Here is a 16,830-nt window from a genome sequence, read left to right as displayed (position 1 = left end):
AAATTGTTGTTGCGTTTACGTGTCATAAGTTGCAAACAAAACCTTTCTTTTGTACAACGTGGAGTCATTTGTTTGGTTTTTTTGCCAATCACCATCTGTTACTGGAGGGCTACATGAAGCATAAACATAAAGTAATGTTTTTGACATTACAGAACAATGCCAAACTGCTGCGCCTCTGTCAAAACGTTCACCGGTCGGCCGAGGCTCGGGTTTAACCCGAGAGTAAATAGTTTTTGCATACGCTTTACACATTTTCCGACTTCAAAAGCTCGGACCACATGAAGCATAAAAGCTAGCATAAAAACTTTTTATAATGCCAAATCGTTTGCGCTTCGTGTTCGAGCATTCTTTCTATGTTAACTTTACACTATAAACAGAACAAAGAGTCGGCTGACAGCTAAAATAGCGACTGTGTCAACTTGCTATAGAAAGAAAACTACGAAAAATGATGCCTCGTTTATTACACACTCTGCAGATATGTTGATAATGGCCGTAGCATTTTTTTCAAAATGGCGAAAGCGGCCCCGTGCAAGGTACTGGCGAGACTTGCAAGGATCGACCGATTTTAGTTGAAACTACTTAGAAACAACGCAGTTTCGCATACGACAGAACTTCACATTTCAAAATGTACCCATGAGTCATAGTTCTCCGACGAAATCTTTCACAGAATTGTACTTTTAGCTATCTAATACGGAACTAAGAATAAAGAACAGTGCTTTCAGCTCAAACGAATCTGACTTGCTAACGCAACACAAGCGACATCAGCGACAAGCGATCCCCAACTTTTGTTGCTGAGTTCAGCACCTTAACATTCCCAATGTATTCCCAAACTATAAAAAATAACTTACGGACGAATTCAATTGCACTGCACAACTTAGAGAGAAAAGAGACGCTACTAATGCAAGTGTTAACGCGAAAAACTGACTACACGGAATTAGAAACCAAACTGAATATGTGAATGTGACGGAAAAAGGCCATCAGTTCAATGGGTGGAACCAGCGTTAAAGCTGTGTCTGTATTTGTGGAAACGGGCTCTGTCTAGCCCGTTGAAAATGGTACAAACTACATACCGCTATTCCATTGCAAACACCTCAGTAGAAATAAACACAATAATAGACTGAACATAAGAAACAAAATGGGCTGGTGCCAAATTTCGCTTTCGGTGCGACACACAATTACATTTTGATACATTTCTTCTAAAAACCCTATTGATCCATGGGATAAAAAAGCGTTTGGAGGTAGCGGCAAGCATCGCGCACACCGGCGCAACGGCCTCCCGCATCGGCCAAAAAAACCGGCGTAACGGGGTAGTTTTACCACTTTCGGTGCATACTCCAGCATGGCCATGGCCCATCTTCTCGAGCAAATGCAAAGCGAGAGCCGTTGCACGGGTCGAACGATGATGTCAGTGTTATCAAGAAAGATCACGGATCGAGTCTCCAGCCTTCGACCAGAGCAGATCGCGCAACAATGGTTCTCCCAAAAGAAAAATAAGTTTATTAAGTTCTGTTTTTAAAACTTAAAACTCGGTCTAGTAACCTTAACTGTAGAATCATAGACTGTTGGGAGACCCATTATGCATCGTTTGCAGGTGTTAAAAGTTGTCGAGGATACTGTTCATCAAGCATTTTTTCGTAAGCGTTTTTACATTTGTACATTCCATTTCCATTAAGATTTTGTATGAAATATCCTGAACGAAAACTGAACCGAAAACAGAGGTATAAGTTAAGAAATGTCAAGGATCTTGTACAAACTCGTTTGAGAACTACACTGAAAAGACACGTATTAGAATCAAAACACAGTCACTTCCCGCGGATTTATATTTGTAATCGACTATGGCATGCAATGCGTGTCACTGTTATCAGCAGTTGTCACAGATAGGTGACGGCGGCTGTTCGGTAATATACAGACTAAAGTAATTCGAGATCTACTCAATCATCCGACAGCTAGATTCGTCTTCTCTTCGTACTCGGACCGTTGGGCGGTGTATTGGCCGGACTGGTAGTAGTGGCCGAGTGGACTGTTTCAATTGACATAGACCCACGAGTTCGCTTTTGTGAGCGTTTCGCACCACCTTCGGCTCCGTTACTTTCATTGCTCTTAATTTTGATTTTACCGCTACTTGCTGGATGCTCGCGGGTTTCCTTGCCGTCAATCGTTCCCTCTTCACGTTCCGTTTCTTTACTGTCCTTCGCCGCCAAAAGTATTTTAGTAGCTGCGAAAAAAAACCAATACTTTTTAAATAACGCTTTATCAATTGCCTGGCTTATGCGTGCTTACCGGAAACTTTTAAAACCGGTTGATCAGTCTTAGTTTCGACATGTTTTGCTTCTGGTTCGCCGGTCATCCATGCGGGTACGATTCTTTCCGTATCCTCCTGCTTTCGGCGCATTATGGCTGTTCCAAAATCTGCTTCCGGCAGACCGAAGTCGCATTCCTCGTTTAGAAATGGTGCATACTCCTGCTTATCTAGCACTTTAAGGTTGTACATGGATCGCAAATGGGACCATATCGCATCGCTCGGGATTTCTCGCTGAAGAGCCTTGCACAGCCGCTCGGTGATACAGGCCATATAAAAGTGTCGATTGACACCAACGGGTTTGACTCCTTCCATCGCAAAAAACAGCTGCACTTCCTCTTCCGGGGTCCAATCAAACGGTTCTCTGTCTGGCTTTTCACGCACAATTGTTGCCATATTTTCCGTTTGGTGGCCACTATAAAAAATTCCCTGGAAAAACTTCTAGCTTGTTGGTTTGTTTATTTCCTCCTCGCTGCTGCGTTCCGGCAATTGCTTATGTCATTAGAACTGTCGGGTGATAGCAAATAGAATTGAAACCGGGCAAATGTAATAATGTTCTTAATCTTCAACGCCACATATAAATTGTGGCTCGTTTTCAGATCATCCGTCTGCGGTTTATCGGTTATTATCGGTTTCTATGCGAAAGATGCCTGTTCGAACCTTCACAATACATAAACTTTCAATGCTAAAAGTTTAGCTCGGTGCTCAATACGGCTCTGCCCGTTGTAATAATAATATAAAATAATAATCATACACACGTTTTATGCAAAAACATTTATAGATCATCTCACATTTGTTCTACGATGGTGAAATTGTGATCTTGATCTGCCGTATGTTCTACGGTTGAGAAAAATATTGCAGTTATCATTTTGACCGGGCCGTCAATATCTGTCATCCTAAGCGCATCAACGCGCGGAAATTCCTAGTTTTTGGATCTGAAATCCTGTGTTGAACAGCGTGTAAAAGAACTAAACACCGTAAGATGTTCGCAAATAAGAGCACACCCGAAGCCGTCGGTGTCGATGGTGGCAGTAAACGATGTTCGCGCCCGTATGAGTCTTTTCCACAACCGGTGCGAATTATACCAAACACGATGGGCAAGCAACTAGGACTGACCCTCAACTGGGCCACAGAGCACCAGTTCGGCGTGCTCGCTTTCAGCAACGTGAAAAACAAACGGTATTTGCAATGAACTGAATGAATGTATGGTGAATGTGTTAAGTTTCCAACCTTTTCATCTTCGTAGCACGCCGCGCCACCAGCAGGGAGAGCAAACAGAACTGGTCACCATAAATCAGTTCGATGTCAACTTCGCCCTGGACGAACCGAATCTACGCGCCATGGTCAACGAGTGTGGACGAGTTTTCTATGATCTGCAGCAGCGACGCTACGGGTTGGTTGGTGGTTCCACGCAAACGATTGATTTCGTGGAGATATCGCACCGCTACCGGATGATCGTGCGACACGCAATCGATAAAATTAGAGTTTTGATAACGGAATCGGCGAACTCTCAGGAAGCATCATCGGAACTGTGTCGGCAAACTTACGAAGCACAAATCCATCTGTTCTACGGAATTGAGTGTACCTGGCACCTGATTGAGTTTCTGCTTCTCGACAACAACAAATCAGCGGCTATCGTAATGCCGCTGCTCGAGTGGATTCGCTATCACTTTCCCCGTCCGGCACAGGAAGCCAACGAGCTGCTAAAGCGGGACCTGCAGGTGGAACATGCGGAAAACTATTGGCCCGTTATGATGTCTCTCGTGCTGCAGGGCCAAACAATGATTGCCCGTGCGTTACTTCGGCTACACGTTTCCGCCAACACACACAGCTTTCGGACGGCCGACCAGCTTCTTCAATCGATCCCTATCTACAGTGTTTACGGGGGCCTATCGGTGCACAAATTTCAAACACAGTGGCAGTGCTGGTGTCGTAAGGTTCAAACACTGCTTGATACCGGCACTTTTACTGATGAACCGTACCTGGAAGAGATCCTTCGGCTAGTAATCGGTGACCAGCAAGTGTGGGCGCAGCAGCTTTCTAGTGCTACTTCCTGGTACGAGTACTTCCCGGGCTACTTACTTTACACGGACTCAACCTGCAAGTACTATCAATTGACTGAACACGTGAGCGAATGGATGGCAAAGTTTCGCGAAGCACAACCTGCGACCGGTAGAGAAAAGCTTCTCGACAAAATGGTTCTCGCCGTGATGGAGAACGACCTCATGGAAGTAGTGCGACAGGTACAGGGGCTACCGGACAATGGATGGTTTGCGGTGCATCTTGTGGATTTGCTGCACCATGCAGGACAACTGCTAGAACTCGGCACTGTACGGATCGATGAGACTGGCACCTATTCCCCCGGTGGGGAAGGTGGCGAACGTGTTGATCTCGGTAAACTGGTACGCGAATCTGTATTGTTCGACTATGGTACGATACTGATGTCCCACCCTTCGTTATGGATGCTGGGGATAGAGTATTTGGAATTTTCTAGCACCCTAGGGCTCGGCGCCCAAGAAACACTACTTGCTCGTATCCCCATCCGGAATGAGGCTCAAGCACGTAAAATTCTGGCAGTTGCTCGAAAACAAGGCTATGCTAGCGTTGAAGCGGAGGTCTGCAAAGTGCTGACGAAGCGCTTTCTTGCTCTCAAACGCTACGGTAGTGCCCTAGACTGGGCGATCCGGTCAGGCGACAGTGCGTACGTGTGCGACGTGGCTAACATCTTTCTAAAGCACTACTGCAATCATGGTGAGCTGTTGTGTGAGTCGCTGGTCGCAAATTTAGGCGCCGAAGTGTTCATTTCTTCTCGGCTGGTGTTCCTGAAGAAATACTATGATTTTCGGCAGTTTCACCAGGAGCAAGCATATGCGAAGGCGGCCGAATTGCTGGTCAATTTGATGGATTCAAAAATTATGCCATCATAGTAAGTTTGGATTTCGGGAGTGGTACATAGAGTTCCGAATCAGTCAGCTTCAATTTGTTTTCATTCACAGTTTCTGGCCATGCTTGATGGCCGATGCTATACCACTGCTCGAGTTTAAGGAACCGATCATTCCATCGAAAGAAACGCTCATCATCCTTGAACATCTGCAGATGGATCTGGTGCCGATGTTGCAACAAAGGCAGCAGACACAGGGAGACGAAAAAGTGGACACCACCGACAGCCAAAAGGTCTTTCGCGAAATGATGGAAACGGCCAGCAGCACTCCTGCTAATGGTGAAAACACCATGCTAACGGATGATGGCGACGATCAGACGGCGCTCATACCCAAGTTTGCCTCCAATCTGCTAAACAACTGTACGGAGGATTTAATTAAAATGTTGCGGTTGGCTTGCGGAAGAAATCTTTCCCGTGCTCTAATCATCGAGAACACAATAAGTGGCTGAGCGACATAGGCTTCACTTTTCTGTGCGTTTAAACTGCGGTTCAATAAATGCATGTTTAAATTTTCTAACTTTTATATCAGTGCTGGTAACGATTATACTGAAAACGGCACCCAGTATAGGAAGGGCATTGCAAAGACATAGATGTAGTACCAGCTCATGGCTTAACTGTACGATCCCTTCGACCTTTAATTTGTGATATCTATGCCATCCTTACGGTATCGAATGTTCAGAGCATCTTTAGTGTTGAATCGAATCACTTGTCCGAGGCCGTCACCTGCCACTGAAGAGTCTATGATTGTCCCATCTGCCGGTTGGAGGTGTTCTTTGTAGTGGTTCCTTAAATCTCGTAGCAACCGGAAGGAAGCGTCGCAATGGACGCACGGAAAAACGTTCTCGCCGATGTGTGTCCGAGTATGTTTCACCAGCACGCTGCCTTGCGCGAACTGCTTACCACAGAAACCGCACTTATACGACCGTTCCCCAGTGTGGACGACCATGTGGCGTTTAAGGTGGTGCGCTGCTGTAAAGCTATAATGGAGGCGGATTGTATTATTGATTAGACGAGCGAAGAACAGTGCAATTGGATCAGAAACTAATTACCTCCATTCACAAAGGTTGCAGCTAAATGGTCGCTCGCCTTTTGAGATGCAAAAAAGTAATAAGACATGAGAAAACATTGTCCAGCACTGTGCTTGTTGCTCTCAAACATACCCATATGCGTCTGACGATGCTTTTTCAAACCATTCCTTGAATACCATTTCGTTCCACACAAATCACACTCAAACTTCTTAGTTTCAGTATGAACGGTCCTATTGTGTGCCCTCTCTTCACCTGCACCAAAATGCCAAATGTAGCCATGAATAGATTTGGTTGGTTAGTAAACGGATTTTTAATGTTCCATACACTGTCAATTACCTTGGGTAACAAACCTGGCCGGGCACAGATCACAAGCATACGGTCGAGCGCTTGAATGGCGGACCATGTGCCGTGTAAGATACTGTCGTCGGCTGAACTTCTTACCACAAATAGAACATAGGTGGTTCACGGCGTGCTTTTTGCTGTGTTTCGCAAGTTTACTTTCCGACGCGAAACCTTTTTCGCAAGTTCCACAAAAGTAAGTATGCCCCAAATCGTGAGATTTTTGGTGGACTTGGTACTTCTTCCTGTCTAAGAACAACACCGAGCATGGTTCGCAGTAGTGAACCTTTTCTGTATGGAACTCTAACAAATGGCTTGTTAAATCGTGTGCCGATGCAAACGATGCCTCTTCACAAAATGTGCATAGATGAGGAAGCGATTCTGCCGGTGCCATGTTCCCTGGGGTATTTTCTTTGCAGCTGGCATCGGTGTCTTCTTCGTAAACTAAAATTTCGTCGATTGTTTCGACCTGGGTGATCTGCTCCTGGGTTTCTTTCCCGACCGGTTCTATTTCACTAGTCCAGTCCTCATACATTTCGGCATCGAAATTCAGGCTTTCAGCGAATTGCGGCAACAAACATGGCGAAGGTTCTGCGTTCGGCGAAACTTCCTGCGCTACGTCGATGCACTCGGCAGCGCTTTCATAGACTTGCACCTCAGCGAACTGCTCGTTCCACCATTTGTGGCTGGCCATACAAAGATTGTAAAAACTGTGCGTATTCATAATTTTTCGTTTGCACTTCTTACACAGTTTGCTCGGCCATTCGTTGGGGTCAGTTTCATCGCTGAATGCCGCCGGAAAAATGCTGCACAGAACGGTGTACATTGTTTGATCCTTGTCCAGCGGATCGTGAACGTTAAACAAAACATCGACCGCGGACAAACAAATTCGACAAATCTCAAGATTCATTTTGGACTTTTTTGCTTTCGCTATTCCTCACATTACACAAAACGAATACGAACAGCTACTTGTCTTGAAGGTTCGAATTTCCTTGTTTACCAATCTGATCGCTTCCGTTGAACTCTGTGTAGCTGTCATTTTGAAAGTAAAAGCATTTCAAGGGTTAAATTTTGGCCAAGGTGTATAGAGTAGTGCTTGCAAAGAAATAAAGAATGGCGAGTAAAGCGTAGTTATTTTGTTGGTTTGTAGTTATTTACCTTACCGTAACGAATTTACCTTGCAGAAGCTATCTTTCCCTTCTACAACGCCGAAATTTGTCCAAGAATTGTAAAGTTAACTCCGCTGCTAGTAGAAGCAAATGAAGAAACTTTGTTGTTACGAATAATTTGAATCTATTTGCATTTTGTTCTCTCTTTCGTAGTGATATAAATTACAGGTCATTGCTGTGTGTCACTTTCTCCTGTGCATTTACTCTATATTTCTTTCAGTGTCTTCATTCACTTGTTTTCTTTACTTCGCTCGTTTGCAATTTCATGTTTACATATTCATTATTGGTTTCGTTTGCAAGAGTGATTCGTGTATGATTTTCGCATCTCAGCATTTAGTCTTTAACTCCGTGCATTCCTTGATTGTTTTCTTATTTATTTATGTTGTTCGTTTGTTTACCATTTTACGGCTTTGTCTGTTGCTCAAGAAACCAGTTTCTTGTATTTTTTGTTTAAATTTTTTTTCGGTGTTACAAAAACGTCGTCAGTTCATAGCCGTTTCCGAGCTTATGTGATTTAAGAAACCGCCATACAATTTTATTGCTACGTATTGCCAAACGCCTGAGGGACAATTCCTTTCCCCAGGCCCAAATAAGTTGAAAGCTGTGGGAAGAAGCATGACTTATTAAAAAAACGCATAACAATATGTGGAGTTAAGGTCACAGTAAACACTACACGTTTCTGCTTGAAGCAAGTCTTAAAGCTCTATTGGGTTTCGGTTCTATTTTTGTCTGCTCCCCATAACTGGCACAGCGAACAAAGTGCGAGTTACTGCAACAAAAACATACCTTCACCTGTGCCAAATTCAAAACAGCATCGAAAAAATCGATCGTCTTGTGATCAACTGTAGAAACTAAACCATTTTCATTGTTAGGTTGTATTTTCTCGACTCGTGAACGAATATACTTTGAACCACAAGTTTGCATCGTCATTTCAAATTCTTAAAAAGCATAGAATGACAATTAAACTTATTGCTACCAACGTCTTAGCCCTACCGGTTTAAATCGTTACAGATTTAGTGGAGCGATTACGATTACCAACCAGCCAAAACTTTCGATTTCAAATTAAGATGAACACTCTACTAAAAAATATAACTATCTTTGTCTGCGCAGTCTTTCTTTCATAGATTGCTTAAATAATTAATGTGGGGCCCAGAAAAGGGTCTAGTGGTTGCAGTGCAAAAATACATTGACAAGTTTTTAACAAAGCTATTGTAATACTGTTAAATCCAAATGACTGTCAATGATTTCGTTTCATTTTAGTTGTCATACATACATAATCATTTTACAAAGCAGTTCATGTTGAAAAAGACTTGATAAAAAGAATACACGGTTGATAAAATTTAGTACCGAAGATCAAGGAAACTTTCGCTTCCAAATGTAAAAGAATCAATAAATTAAAAAATGGCGATATGTTTACATGTGAAATGAAGATAGTCGCAGTTTGGGCCAAAATCAAGGCTTCCTCCGATACATGAAAGGAGAAAAAACAATTCCATCATTTGACTCACACTTTGTCGTCGACTGTCATGGCGAGAGGGAAACAGAACCAATAGCGAACTTTACCATAGGAATGGGCAACGAGTTTGTTTCGCTTTGGCCGTGGCGCTCAGTTCGAAGTGTTCGAGATTGTTTATACAAGTTAATCAATTACAGTTCATGTTCCTTAATTATTTTCTTTATTCAGCAACTTCTTGTCTTGCGATTTTTGTTTGTTTGTAGGTTTGTTGTTGTCTATCCTTACATGTTAATGTAGGGTCTAGTCCTCGTGGTTTAAGAGTAGTTTTTCGTTTCCATATTTCACTTATGTCTCTTCTGATCTTGCCTTCAGTTGAAATGTACGGTTAACCTGCTGCTACATCTTCCGAGCAGTGCACTGCGCCCAGAGTAATCTCAAAAATAATAATAATAGTAAAATGGAAACAACGAACTTCGACATGCTCTGTGTGGTTGGTTGAAGAGCAAGCTCACTTTGAGTGTTTTTCGGTTTTCTCTCTGCTCTTTGTTCATTTGCCTGTTTATGCCGCACTTTGCTTTTCGTTACGTTCGCTTAAAACAGGTGATATAATTCGTCCGATTTCCACGGTATCTTTCCAACCGTTCTCACTCACGCTGCAGAATTGCATTGCAGCATTCGACCGGACACCAGCTGCACAAAAGCGGTCAAGTCAAGAAACGTGTTGTTCTCTTATTCCGTTTTTTCTACATTACATTTCTCCGGGCCATTCTATGGACCCTACTACTTCCGACCCACACAACGCGCCCCAAATACACGCGCACATTGCAGCACACATTCACACAGCGATTTTGCCTAACGGGACGGAGGACATCTCGTCACGGTCGGTAGTTGTGTGTTTATGGTCCGTGTACTAGTTGGAACCATTGGCAGACGATACCGCCGTATGCTGGGGAGGGTTTGTGAGATGCTGCGTGTCACCGATGGTGCTTGCCGCCGAATCGCTTTCATCGTCCATGGCCACGGAACCGCGTCGAAGTTTTTTCGCCGCACTCGTCACAAGAACGTTCGCGGCCGCCGCGCTCGAACCGAACCCACCAACAGTCATCGAGCCGGCCAGCGAGGAGGTGGACGATAAGGCGGCAGTGGTAGCAGCCACGGCCTTACCCTTACCCGAGCGTGTCATGCGCTTATTGCTATTCGAATCGTCCTGCTCCGATAACAAGAACGAACCATCGGTGGCGGCGGAGGCTGCTACCAGGCTGGCTGTCGCCAGAGGCTTCCCGTTCGCAACACTATCCGCAACACCAGCTCCACTACCATTATCTTTAATCGGCACTTCGACACCGGCACCACCACTTTCGCTACCGTACGCGTCACCAACACCACTGACGACCTCGGAATGCGCCAGCAACTCCGACGCATCGCTGTCGGTCTCATTGTAATTTCGTTTTCTGGTACCCCCCACTGTTGTTCGTCCACCATTGCGGCCACCAGCATTATGACTCGCCGTTGGTCGGTGTTGTTGCAGTTGCTGCTGCTGCTGCGGTTTGGTGCTGGCAGCAGAAACTGCACTATTGCCGCCGCTGCTACTACCGCCACTGTTACTACCACTATTCACACTGTTTACGGTGGCAAAGTTGCTACCACCATCACCACCACAACTACTACTACTACTACTAGTACTATTGTTACTGCTATTCGTCCTTCCGAGGGGCGCGCTGCCGGCAACTGCAATGCTCTGCAGCAGTTCGCGGTTTGTTTGCTGGTGCGGCTGCTCAGCACCGACTACAATGTCACTGCTGCTGTTGGCAAAGGTTGTCGTACCATTCACGACGGAACCACTCGGCTCAGCAGCAGCGACGAAGGAGCTTCCCGATGGCGCGGTTGTTGCTGCGGGCATGCCAATAATGTTGCTGTTGCTTGCGCCGGTTGACGGTGTAGTTCGTAAATCAATGTTATTAACCACGCCACCACAGTGCGTCCGATTGTACACCAAATCTTGATCACCACTTGAACTCTTATTCACCAGAAGTCTGCCGCTGCTGTTGGCGCTGTTGGTGCTGCCACCGTTCACTAAATAGATGGGCGTAACACCGCCGCCCATGCCACCGATACTGTCAGCACCACCACCACCACCGTCAGGGTTGTGGTAGGTACTGTTGTTATCCCGCAACGCATCCATAGCGGATTCATCCGTCGGCGTTCCTATAGATGGATCATTGGAAGCCAAGCTGGCAACGTACGCGCGCAACTGGGCGAGCTCCTTCTCCAGCTCGTCCCTGCCGTCCTTGGTTTGTTTCAGTTCTTGCTGAAGAAACACTATCGTGCCCTGCATACCCTCGACATCCTCGTCTAGCTCCTGTAGAAAATCGTCCAATTCTTAAGGGAGAAAGAAAACGGAGGAAAACGGAATGTTTAGTGCAACGTTGCCCTTGGTGTACTGATAATAACAGAATATGGTAAATTTGCCAATTCTTCATCGTAATTCCTGAAACATTATTCTTAAGACAATAAGTGCGATCTTCTTTCGATCTTCGCTTACCCAGTTGTGATTTTTTCACTTCCTCGTTGTAGCTCTTCTGCAGTGCCAGCTCGCTCTCTAGCTTTGCCAACCGTCCGTTCGAGGTCATTTTGCCCAGTTCCTCATTTTCCTGGTACAGTAACCGGCACTTGGCCATGAGGCGCTTGCCAGTGTTCGAGTCGGGTGTAAACTTCCACGCGGACAGTTCGTTTTGTGTTTCCTCCAGCTTGGCTTTGGTGGCCTGCAGTTCCGCTTTGAGCTTTTGAAAGAGTATATTGACAGCTGGGTCTAGCAGAGCTGAGCGCAGGGCTGCGGGACCGGGTGCTTGCGCTGCCTTAAGTTCCGTAATCTGGTTCTGTGGGTTGGGTAGAGCAGAAGAAAGTTAAAGCAGCCAAATTTATGCCGCCCCGGCGGCGGATAATCCACGGTTTCCTTTAGACACTTACGACATAATCTTGAATTTCTTGCTCCTTGATTGTCAACCTCCGCACGAGAAGACGCTCACGGCGTTGAGACTCGCTATATTGTTGTTTGAGTTTTGTTTCCGATTCTTTAACTGCCTGAAGTTCACCTTTACCGTAGAATGGTGGAGGGAAATGATAAACAATTTAATTAGATAATCAATGAAATATAGGTTTTGCGTAATATGTAGGGAGACCTGTAAGAGACTGGACCCGCTGGAAACTAATTAAAACCACCACATATGTGACGAATCTAACAACCCATATCTAACCTATGATGATAAACTGAACAATCTTATCAAAAAAAACGATCCTTCAGAAAAACCCACTTCAGCCACTCCATTCAGTAAAATAAATGAATCGAAAGAACGATAAAAGATCACAGCCAATTTTCCTTATTCCTGTGGTATTTTTGTTTATAAACAATCTGACACAACTGATTCCTGCAAAATGTTTACGTGATTTTCAGTTGAAACTCAAACCCGCAACGCATGATAACACCGATCAGAACTTCTTTGACCGACACTAACACCAACAAATGATTTTGATTGTGTACATTATAATTCCTCCCCATTGGAGGCGGTTTATATGGTTTTTCTTCATCACGTACACCATTTGACGTTCGCCACATAAAACCTTACCGAGAAACATCGCTCGCAACATGACGTTGACTTTTGACCAAACGGAGGAACTTCGTAACTGCGCCAGCGCATGATCATAGCATACAGCTTACAAACATTCTTTATGTGTCTCATGACCATTTGAATGAGTTCGATCCGATAATAGTTAATTGTAGTAAACACTTAAGTATTGATTTTTATAATCGAATAAGTTGACAGGTTGATGGTTAAGATCAAATCGATTGTGGCGAATGGGGAAAAATAACATTAGTGACCCTCCTGCTAGGCGAAAGATGGTTAAAAAATGTTGAAGGACATATTTATACATCATTAATTTTTAACCAGCTGCCTAACCGACAAGGATAACAAAGAAGGAAACAAGTGTGAACAGTCTGTTGGCACAGATCTTGACATGCCCCTTACAATTAACATAGAATATAATGAGAGTGAAGAGTTGCTTTTTGAATTACTATCCCCGATTAAATACACATATTTTTGCATCTTTGGCTCAGTGTTTATACTTTCCCCACCGAGAAATAAATTTTTGTTTTACGGTTTTGGATCATTTGATGAATTTCTGGTTTTAGTAAGCAATAGAACCCTTATCGCTATGATACACATACGAATTGAATCAAAGAGGGTAAGGTAGAATAAACTGGCCATAAACATGCGACAGTAGAGTTTTAATTGCCAATGTTTGGGTAATGTTTACTTAAAAAGGAACCTTTTGTCGGAATCGTTTTAAACGATTAGTTAGATATTGCTGACTGATGTCAACATGTTTCCTGGGACCTGGTTCCTTTTCATTCATTTACAACACACCAACGAAAGCACACCCATTTGTACATTGTTGACTTCGGGGTTAAACGTACTCATACAGTCTTCAGTAAGCGCTATCGACGACGATCGATTGCTCCGGTCGTTGTTATTGTGATACGGATGTAGTGTGCTTACCTTCCAACATGCGGCAGTGATACTCCAAGGTGTGTTTTTCTCCGAGTTCACCTCGCGCACGGCTTAAGGATGCCACCACTGTCCCTGTGCTTCCCCCAGTGCCACCGTTACTACCGCCGACCGAACCACTGCCCGAGGCTACCGCAGGAGCCGCGATATCGGGTGCTACTGGTACGGCAACTTTCACCGCTGTATCAGCGGTTCCTGTTGCTGCTGCTTCCGATGGCGACGTGCCGAAACCGGTTGGGGTTTCGGCTTCATCGGAAGCTGTGTATGCAATCGGGACACTGTCGGTCGCACTTCCACTGTCCGAATGACCACTTGACTGCTGCTGGGCACAGGCATCGGTACCAGATTCGGTACCTGTGGCGAGTTCCGGAGCAGCATTGCTCGACGCCACACTAACTCCGGCGACGTTTGTTTTTGTGCCCGCGACGACCACAACCGCGTCACCACCGCCAGGTGGTTTCACTGCGACGACGACGCTTCCGCTAGTAGTACCGGCAGAGGTGTTCTTAGTGCAGCCTGTGGACTCGTCGTTGCTGCTTCCACCGCTCACTACACTATTATTGCTCGCGTTGGCATGTATCGCAGTGGCACTGTCAGCAGTAGCAACACTAGCAGTACTGCAGGATCCGATCGCGGTGGCTGGCGCACTCGGTGTGGCGGAAACTGTCGCCGCAGATGATAACACTCCGGTTGCTACCGCTCCCTGTGCTGCTGCTGCTACTGCGGTCGATAAAGCAGGCGCTGTTGTCGCTGGCACAACAACATTCTGATGGTGAGAATGGTGATGATCCGGAGCAGACTGTGCTTTTGCGTTTTCAGGGGCACTCATTGCTCAAGCACTTACGAGCGTTCCCTTGGTGTTGGCGGTGGCGGGACTCTGTGTTCCGACAATATTAACGTTTTGCTTGCTCAATCACATACGCAACACACAAACATACGGAGGCGCACATAAACACACCGGCAGCCACTCGCGCAAGCTTGGTCTATTGGTCCAGTTTACGCGCGCTGCGGAAGTTGGTAAAGTACAGCGGCCGGCGTGAAACCGCGCGCGTCAATTCGCCTCGAGGATGTTTGCAGGCGATTCTCGGTATTGCTTCCGGTTCTTCCCAACTTTGCGCTGAACTTGCGGGTTGTTTCTACTAGAGTTTCTTCTACACCGTTCGCCAACAGAAATGCCGCTCTGGCACAAACTCAGTGTTCGCACAGTTTCTTCGCACTATTTTAATCTGAAATTAGAGGAAGAGAAAAAAGAACGTTTGCATTGCTATATCCACGAAGAGCTGTTGGCCGCATATGCGCTCGAAGCAAGGTTTTGGGTATTTTCGGTGATATTCTGACCACCGTCCGCCAAGCAAACACGGCAGCTACACGCACACCAACAAGTCACCGCACCCATTCCGAAGGATACGGAAGAAGCACACTCAAACGCACACGCACGAATGAATCCGTGCTGAAAAGGCGATCAAAGCTGAGGAGAATTGCTTGGCGGTGTTTCATCATCTCCCCCAAGAGACACATTTTCTTCCAGCCTACTGTTGTTTGGAAATGGCATGAAGGGTTTGCTTTTCCGTGGGCCCTTTCCAGGGCACCAATGTATGTGCACGAACACCAAACCGCGGCTTTTTTTCTTCGGGTCGTTGTTTCGGTTTACTCCAGTTTTTATTTTTACTTTGCTTTCGTTTCACTTCCTTTCTTAACTCTTCTTACTCTTTTCTAGCGCGATTCGATCGCATACACACTCTCACAGGTGCGAGCGAGGAGACTCTTTACGAATAGGCTCCTTTCAGTTCACGGGCTCTCTCTCTCCCTCTGTCTCTCGTTTTCTTTCAGTACGACCTTCTCTTTTCGGCGCACATAGCGAGCTTTCGCGCGCGCTCTTCGTCTGCGCGAGCTGGTTGGCCCACTCTGCCCCAGTTCCCGCGATTCCGGCCGCGGTTTTCCGGTCCAAAGAGGCCTTCCTGGTGACGCCTCGAAGAAAGGCACCAACCCGCGTTTCTTTTCCGACATCGATCGATCCGATCCGAGCACTGGTGTCGGTGGCCACTTCTTGGTTACGGCATTGCCTGGCTGGCGCGTTCAGCGCGCCATTTGCCCGTTTACTCCGTTTTCCCAGTGCCAGCAAGGATTTAGGATCCTGGCGGTGGCGGCGGCATTTAACATTAGTTGGCACGTTCGAACCAAATCAGCACCGAGAAACACTGTCACAAACTGCGCGGCGCACATACACATTTGCCCTCCCCTACGCACACATTCACACAGGCACGCACAGGTCGGCTGTATCGAGTGGCCTTTTTCGTACACAAAGTTAATTGCTTCGATTCATTTCCGACTTTAGCAATCCCTTAATTAGGGCTGTGCAAAATGTACACCAAACGGATCGGCAGCAGCAATGGCCGCAAATCCGCCACAATCTTCCACTACGGCGACTGGCGTAAGCACTCAGCGCCATGATCGAAACGGTTCGCCGTTCGATTTCACCTGCCATTTGGCTCGCCAGCCCAATTCAGCGGCCTTTTCGCGGTAAACCTGCACTTTACCTGCTGACGTTGCTTTCGTATCGGTTTTGGAGCTGCAAAAGTGTATTCACCAAGGAAAATTGCTCACCACATCGCCAGCACCCGCGTTCGCCCGAAGCACACACACATTATTTTTCCCTCTGTACCGAGAAACGGGACATTTTTTCTATTTCGTTTTCCCTGTTCGCACGAACGCCAGCGCACACACCTGCAGCTGTTGGTGTGCGTGAACTCAGCGTTGACAGCGTTGGGGTTGTCGCGAGTAGGGTACTTTTGGCTGTCATTTTTCTGCGTCGTATACTGTAAAGGGATTTCACTTTTCCTCAGCAGATGGCGCTCCGGGAAGTGCGAAGAACAGACGAAATTCCCTTTCGAGAAAATTTTCCCTTTTGAAATTTTCGAAATTCCCTTTCCTAAAGCTAATAATACAAGATTTTGACTAAAGGGCGGTTTACACGCTGCGATCTGCAATGCAATATCGCTCGAAGTGACATCTCCGGAGACGTCATAAATGTCA

The 16,830-nt window shown here is 45.9% G+C and overlaps 4 protein-coding genes across 4 annotated transcripts; 1 reads left to right on the top strand and 3 right to left on the bottom strand.

Annotated features, from left to right (window-relative positions):
- Positions 1-1,669: 1,669 nt before the first annotated feature.
- LOC131216677 (MRG/MORF4L-binding protein) lies at positions 1,670-2,766 on the bottom strand. Its single transcript, XM_058211229.1, has 2 exons — positions 2,281-2,766; positions 1,670-2,215 (listed from the first exon to the last, which is right to left on the bottom strand). The coding sequence occupies exons 1-2, from the start codon at positions 2,693-2,695 to the stop codon at positions 1,947-1,949; spliced, it is 684 nt and encodes a 227-aa protein (XP_058067212.1). The 5' UTR covers positions 2,696-2,766; the 3' UTR covers positions 1,670-1,946.
- A 474-nt stretch (positions 2,767-3,240) lies between these two features.
- On the top strand, positions 3,241-5,709 carry LOC131214668 (nuclear pore complex protein Nup75). The gene is made up of 3 exons (XM_058209008.1): positions 3,241-3,478; positions 3,546-5,225; positions 5,296-5,709. The coding sequence occupies exons 1-3, from the start codon at positions 3,282-3,284 to the stop codon at positions 5,687-5,689; spliced, it is 2,271 nt and encodes a 756-aa protein (XP_058064991.1). The 5' UTR covers positions 3,241-3,281; the 3' UTR covers positions 5,690-5,709.
- Positions 5,710-5,780: 71 nt separating this feature from the next.
- Positions 5,781-7,517, bottom strand: LOC131215362 (zinc finger protein 324A-like). The gene is made up of 4 exons (XM_058209750.1): positions 6,605-7,517; positions 6,401-6,520; positions 6,290-6,326; positions 5,781-6,217 (listed from the first exon to the last, which is right to left on the bottom strand). Exons 1-4 carry the CDS (start codon positions 7,515-7,517, stop codon positions 5,875-5,877), a joined length of 1,413 nt encoding a protein of 470 aa, XP_058065733.1. The 3' UTR covers positions 5,781-5,874.
- Positions 7,518-9,295: 1,778 nt separating this feature from the next.
- LOC131206326 (autotransporter adhesin BpaC) lies at positions 9,296-16,397 on the bottom strand. The gene is made up of 5 exons (XM_058198882.1): positions 16,335-16,397; positions 13,789-15,023; positions 12,200-12,324; positions 11,775-12,108; positions 9,296-11,611 (listed from the first exon to the last, which is right to left on the bottom strand). The coding sequence occupies exons 2-5, from the start codon at positions 14,624-14,626 to the stop codon at positions 10,143-10,145; spliced, it is 2,766 nt and encodes a 921-aa protein (XP_058054865.1). The 5' UTR covers positions 14,627-15,023; positions 16,335-16,397; the 3' UTR covers positions 9,296-10,142.
- Between the last annotated feature and the right edge of the window lie 433 nt (positions 16,398-16,830).

The sequence above is a fragment of the Anopheles bellator genome, chromosome 1, assembly GCF_943735745.2.
Source record: "Anopheles bellator chromosome 1, idAnoBellAS_SP24_06.2, whole genome shotgun sequence".
NCBI classification, from domain to species: domain Eukaryota; kingdom Metazoa; phylum Arthropoda; class Insecta; order Diptera; family Culicidae; genus Anopheles; species Anopheles bellator.
The sequence above is the reverse complement of the archived record's forward strand: the minus strand, read 5'-3'. Positions and strand labels throughout refer to the sequence as shown.

Excerpts from the sequence above, each read along its gene's own strand:
- LOC131216677 (XM_058211229.1), bottom strand. The coding sequence starts at position 2,695 with ATGGCAACAATTGTGCGTGAAAAGCCAGACAGAGAACCGTTTGATTGG. Across the intron at positions 2,216-2,280 it reads ACCGGTTTTAAAAGTTTCCG|CTACTAAAATACTTTTGGCG; the intron begins GTAAGCACGCAT and ends TTTTTTTCGCAG.
- LOC131214668 (XM_058209008.1), top strand. The coding sequence starts at position 3,282 with ATGTTCGCAAATAAGAGCACACCCGAAGCCGTCGGTGTCGATGGTGGC. Across the intron at positions 3,479-3,545 it reads AGCAACGTGAAAAACAAACG|CACGCCGCGCCACCAGCAGG; the intron begins GTATTTGCAATG and ends TCATCTTCGTAG. Across the intron at positions 5,226-5,295 it reads TCAAAAATTATGCCATCATA|TTTCTGGCCATGCTTGATGG; the intron begins GTAAGTTTGGAT and ends TTTCATTCACAG.
- LOC131215362 (XM_058209750.1), bottom strand. The coding sequence starts at position 7,517 with ATGAATCTTGAGATTTGTCGAATTTGTTTGTCCGCGGTCGATGTTTTG. Across the intron at positions 6,521-6,604 it reads GGCCAGGTTTGTTACCCAAG|GTGAAGAGAGGGCACACAAT; the intron begins GTAATTGACAGT and ends ATTTTGGTGCAG. Across the intron at positions 6,327-6,400 it reads GCATCGTCAGACGCATATGG|GCGAGCGACCATTTAGCTGC; the intron begins GTATGTTTGAGA and ends GCATCTCAAAAG.
- LOC131206326 (XM_058198882.1), bottom strand. The coding sequence starts at position 14,626 with ATGAGTGCCCCTGAAAACGCAAAAGCACAGTCTGCTCCGGATCATCAC. Across the intron at positions 12,109-12,199 it reads AAGAAATTCAAGATTATGTC|AACCAGATTACGGAACTTAA; the intron begins GTAAGTGTCTAA and ends CCCAACCCACAG. Across the intron at positions 11,612-11,774 it reads AGTGAAAAAATCACAACTGG|AATTGGACGATTTTCTACAG; the intron begins GTAAGCGAAGAT and ends TTCTCCCTTAAG.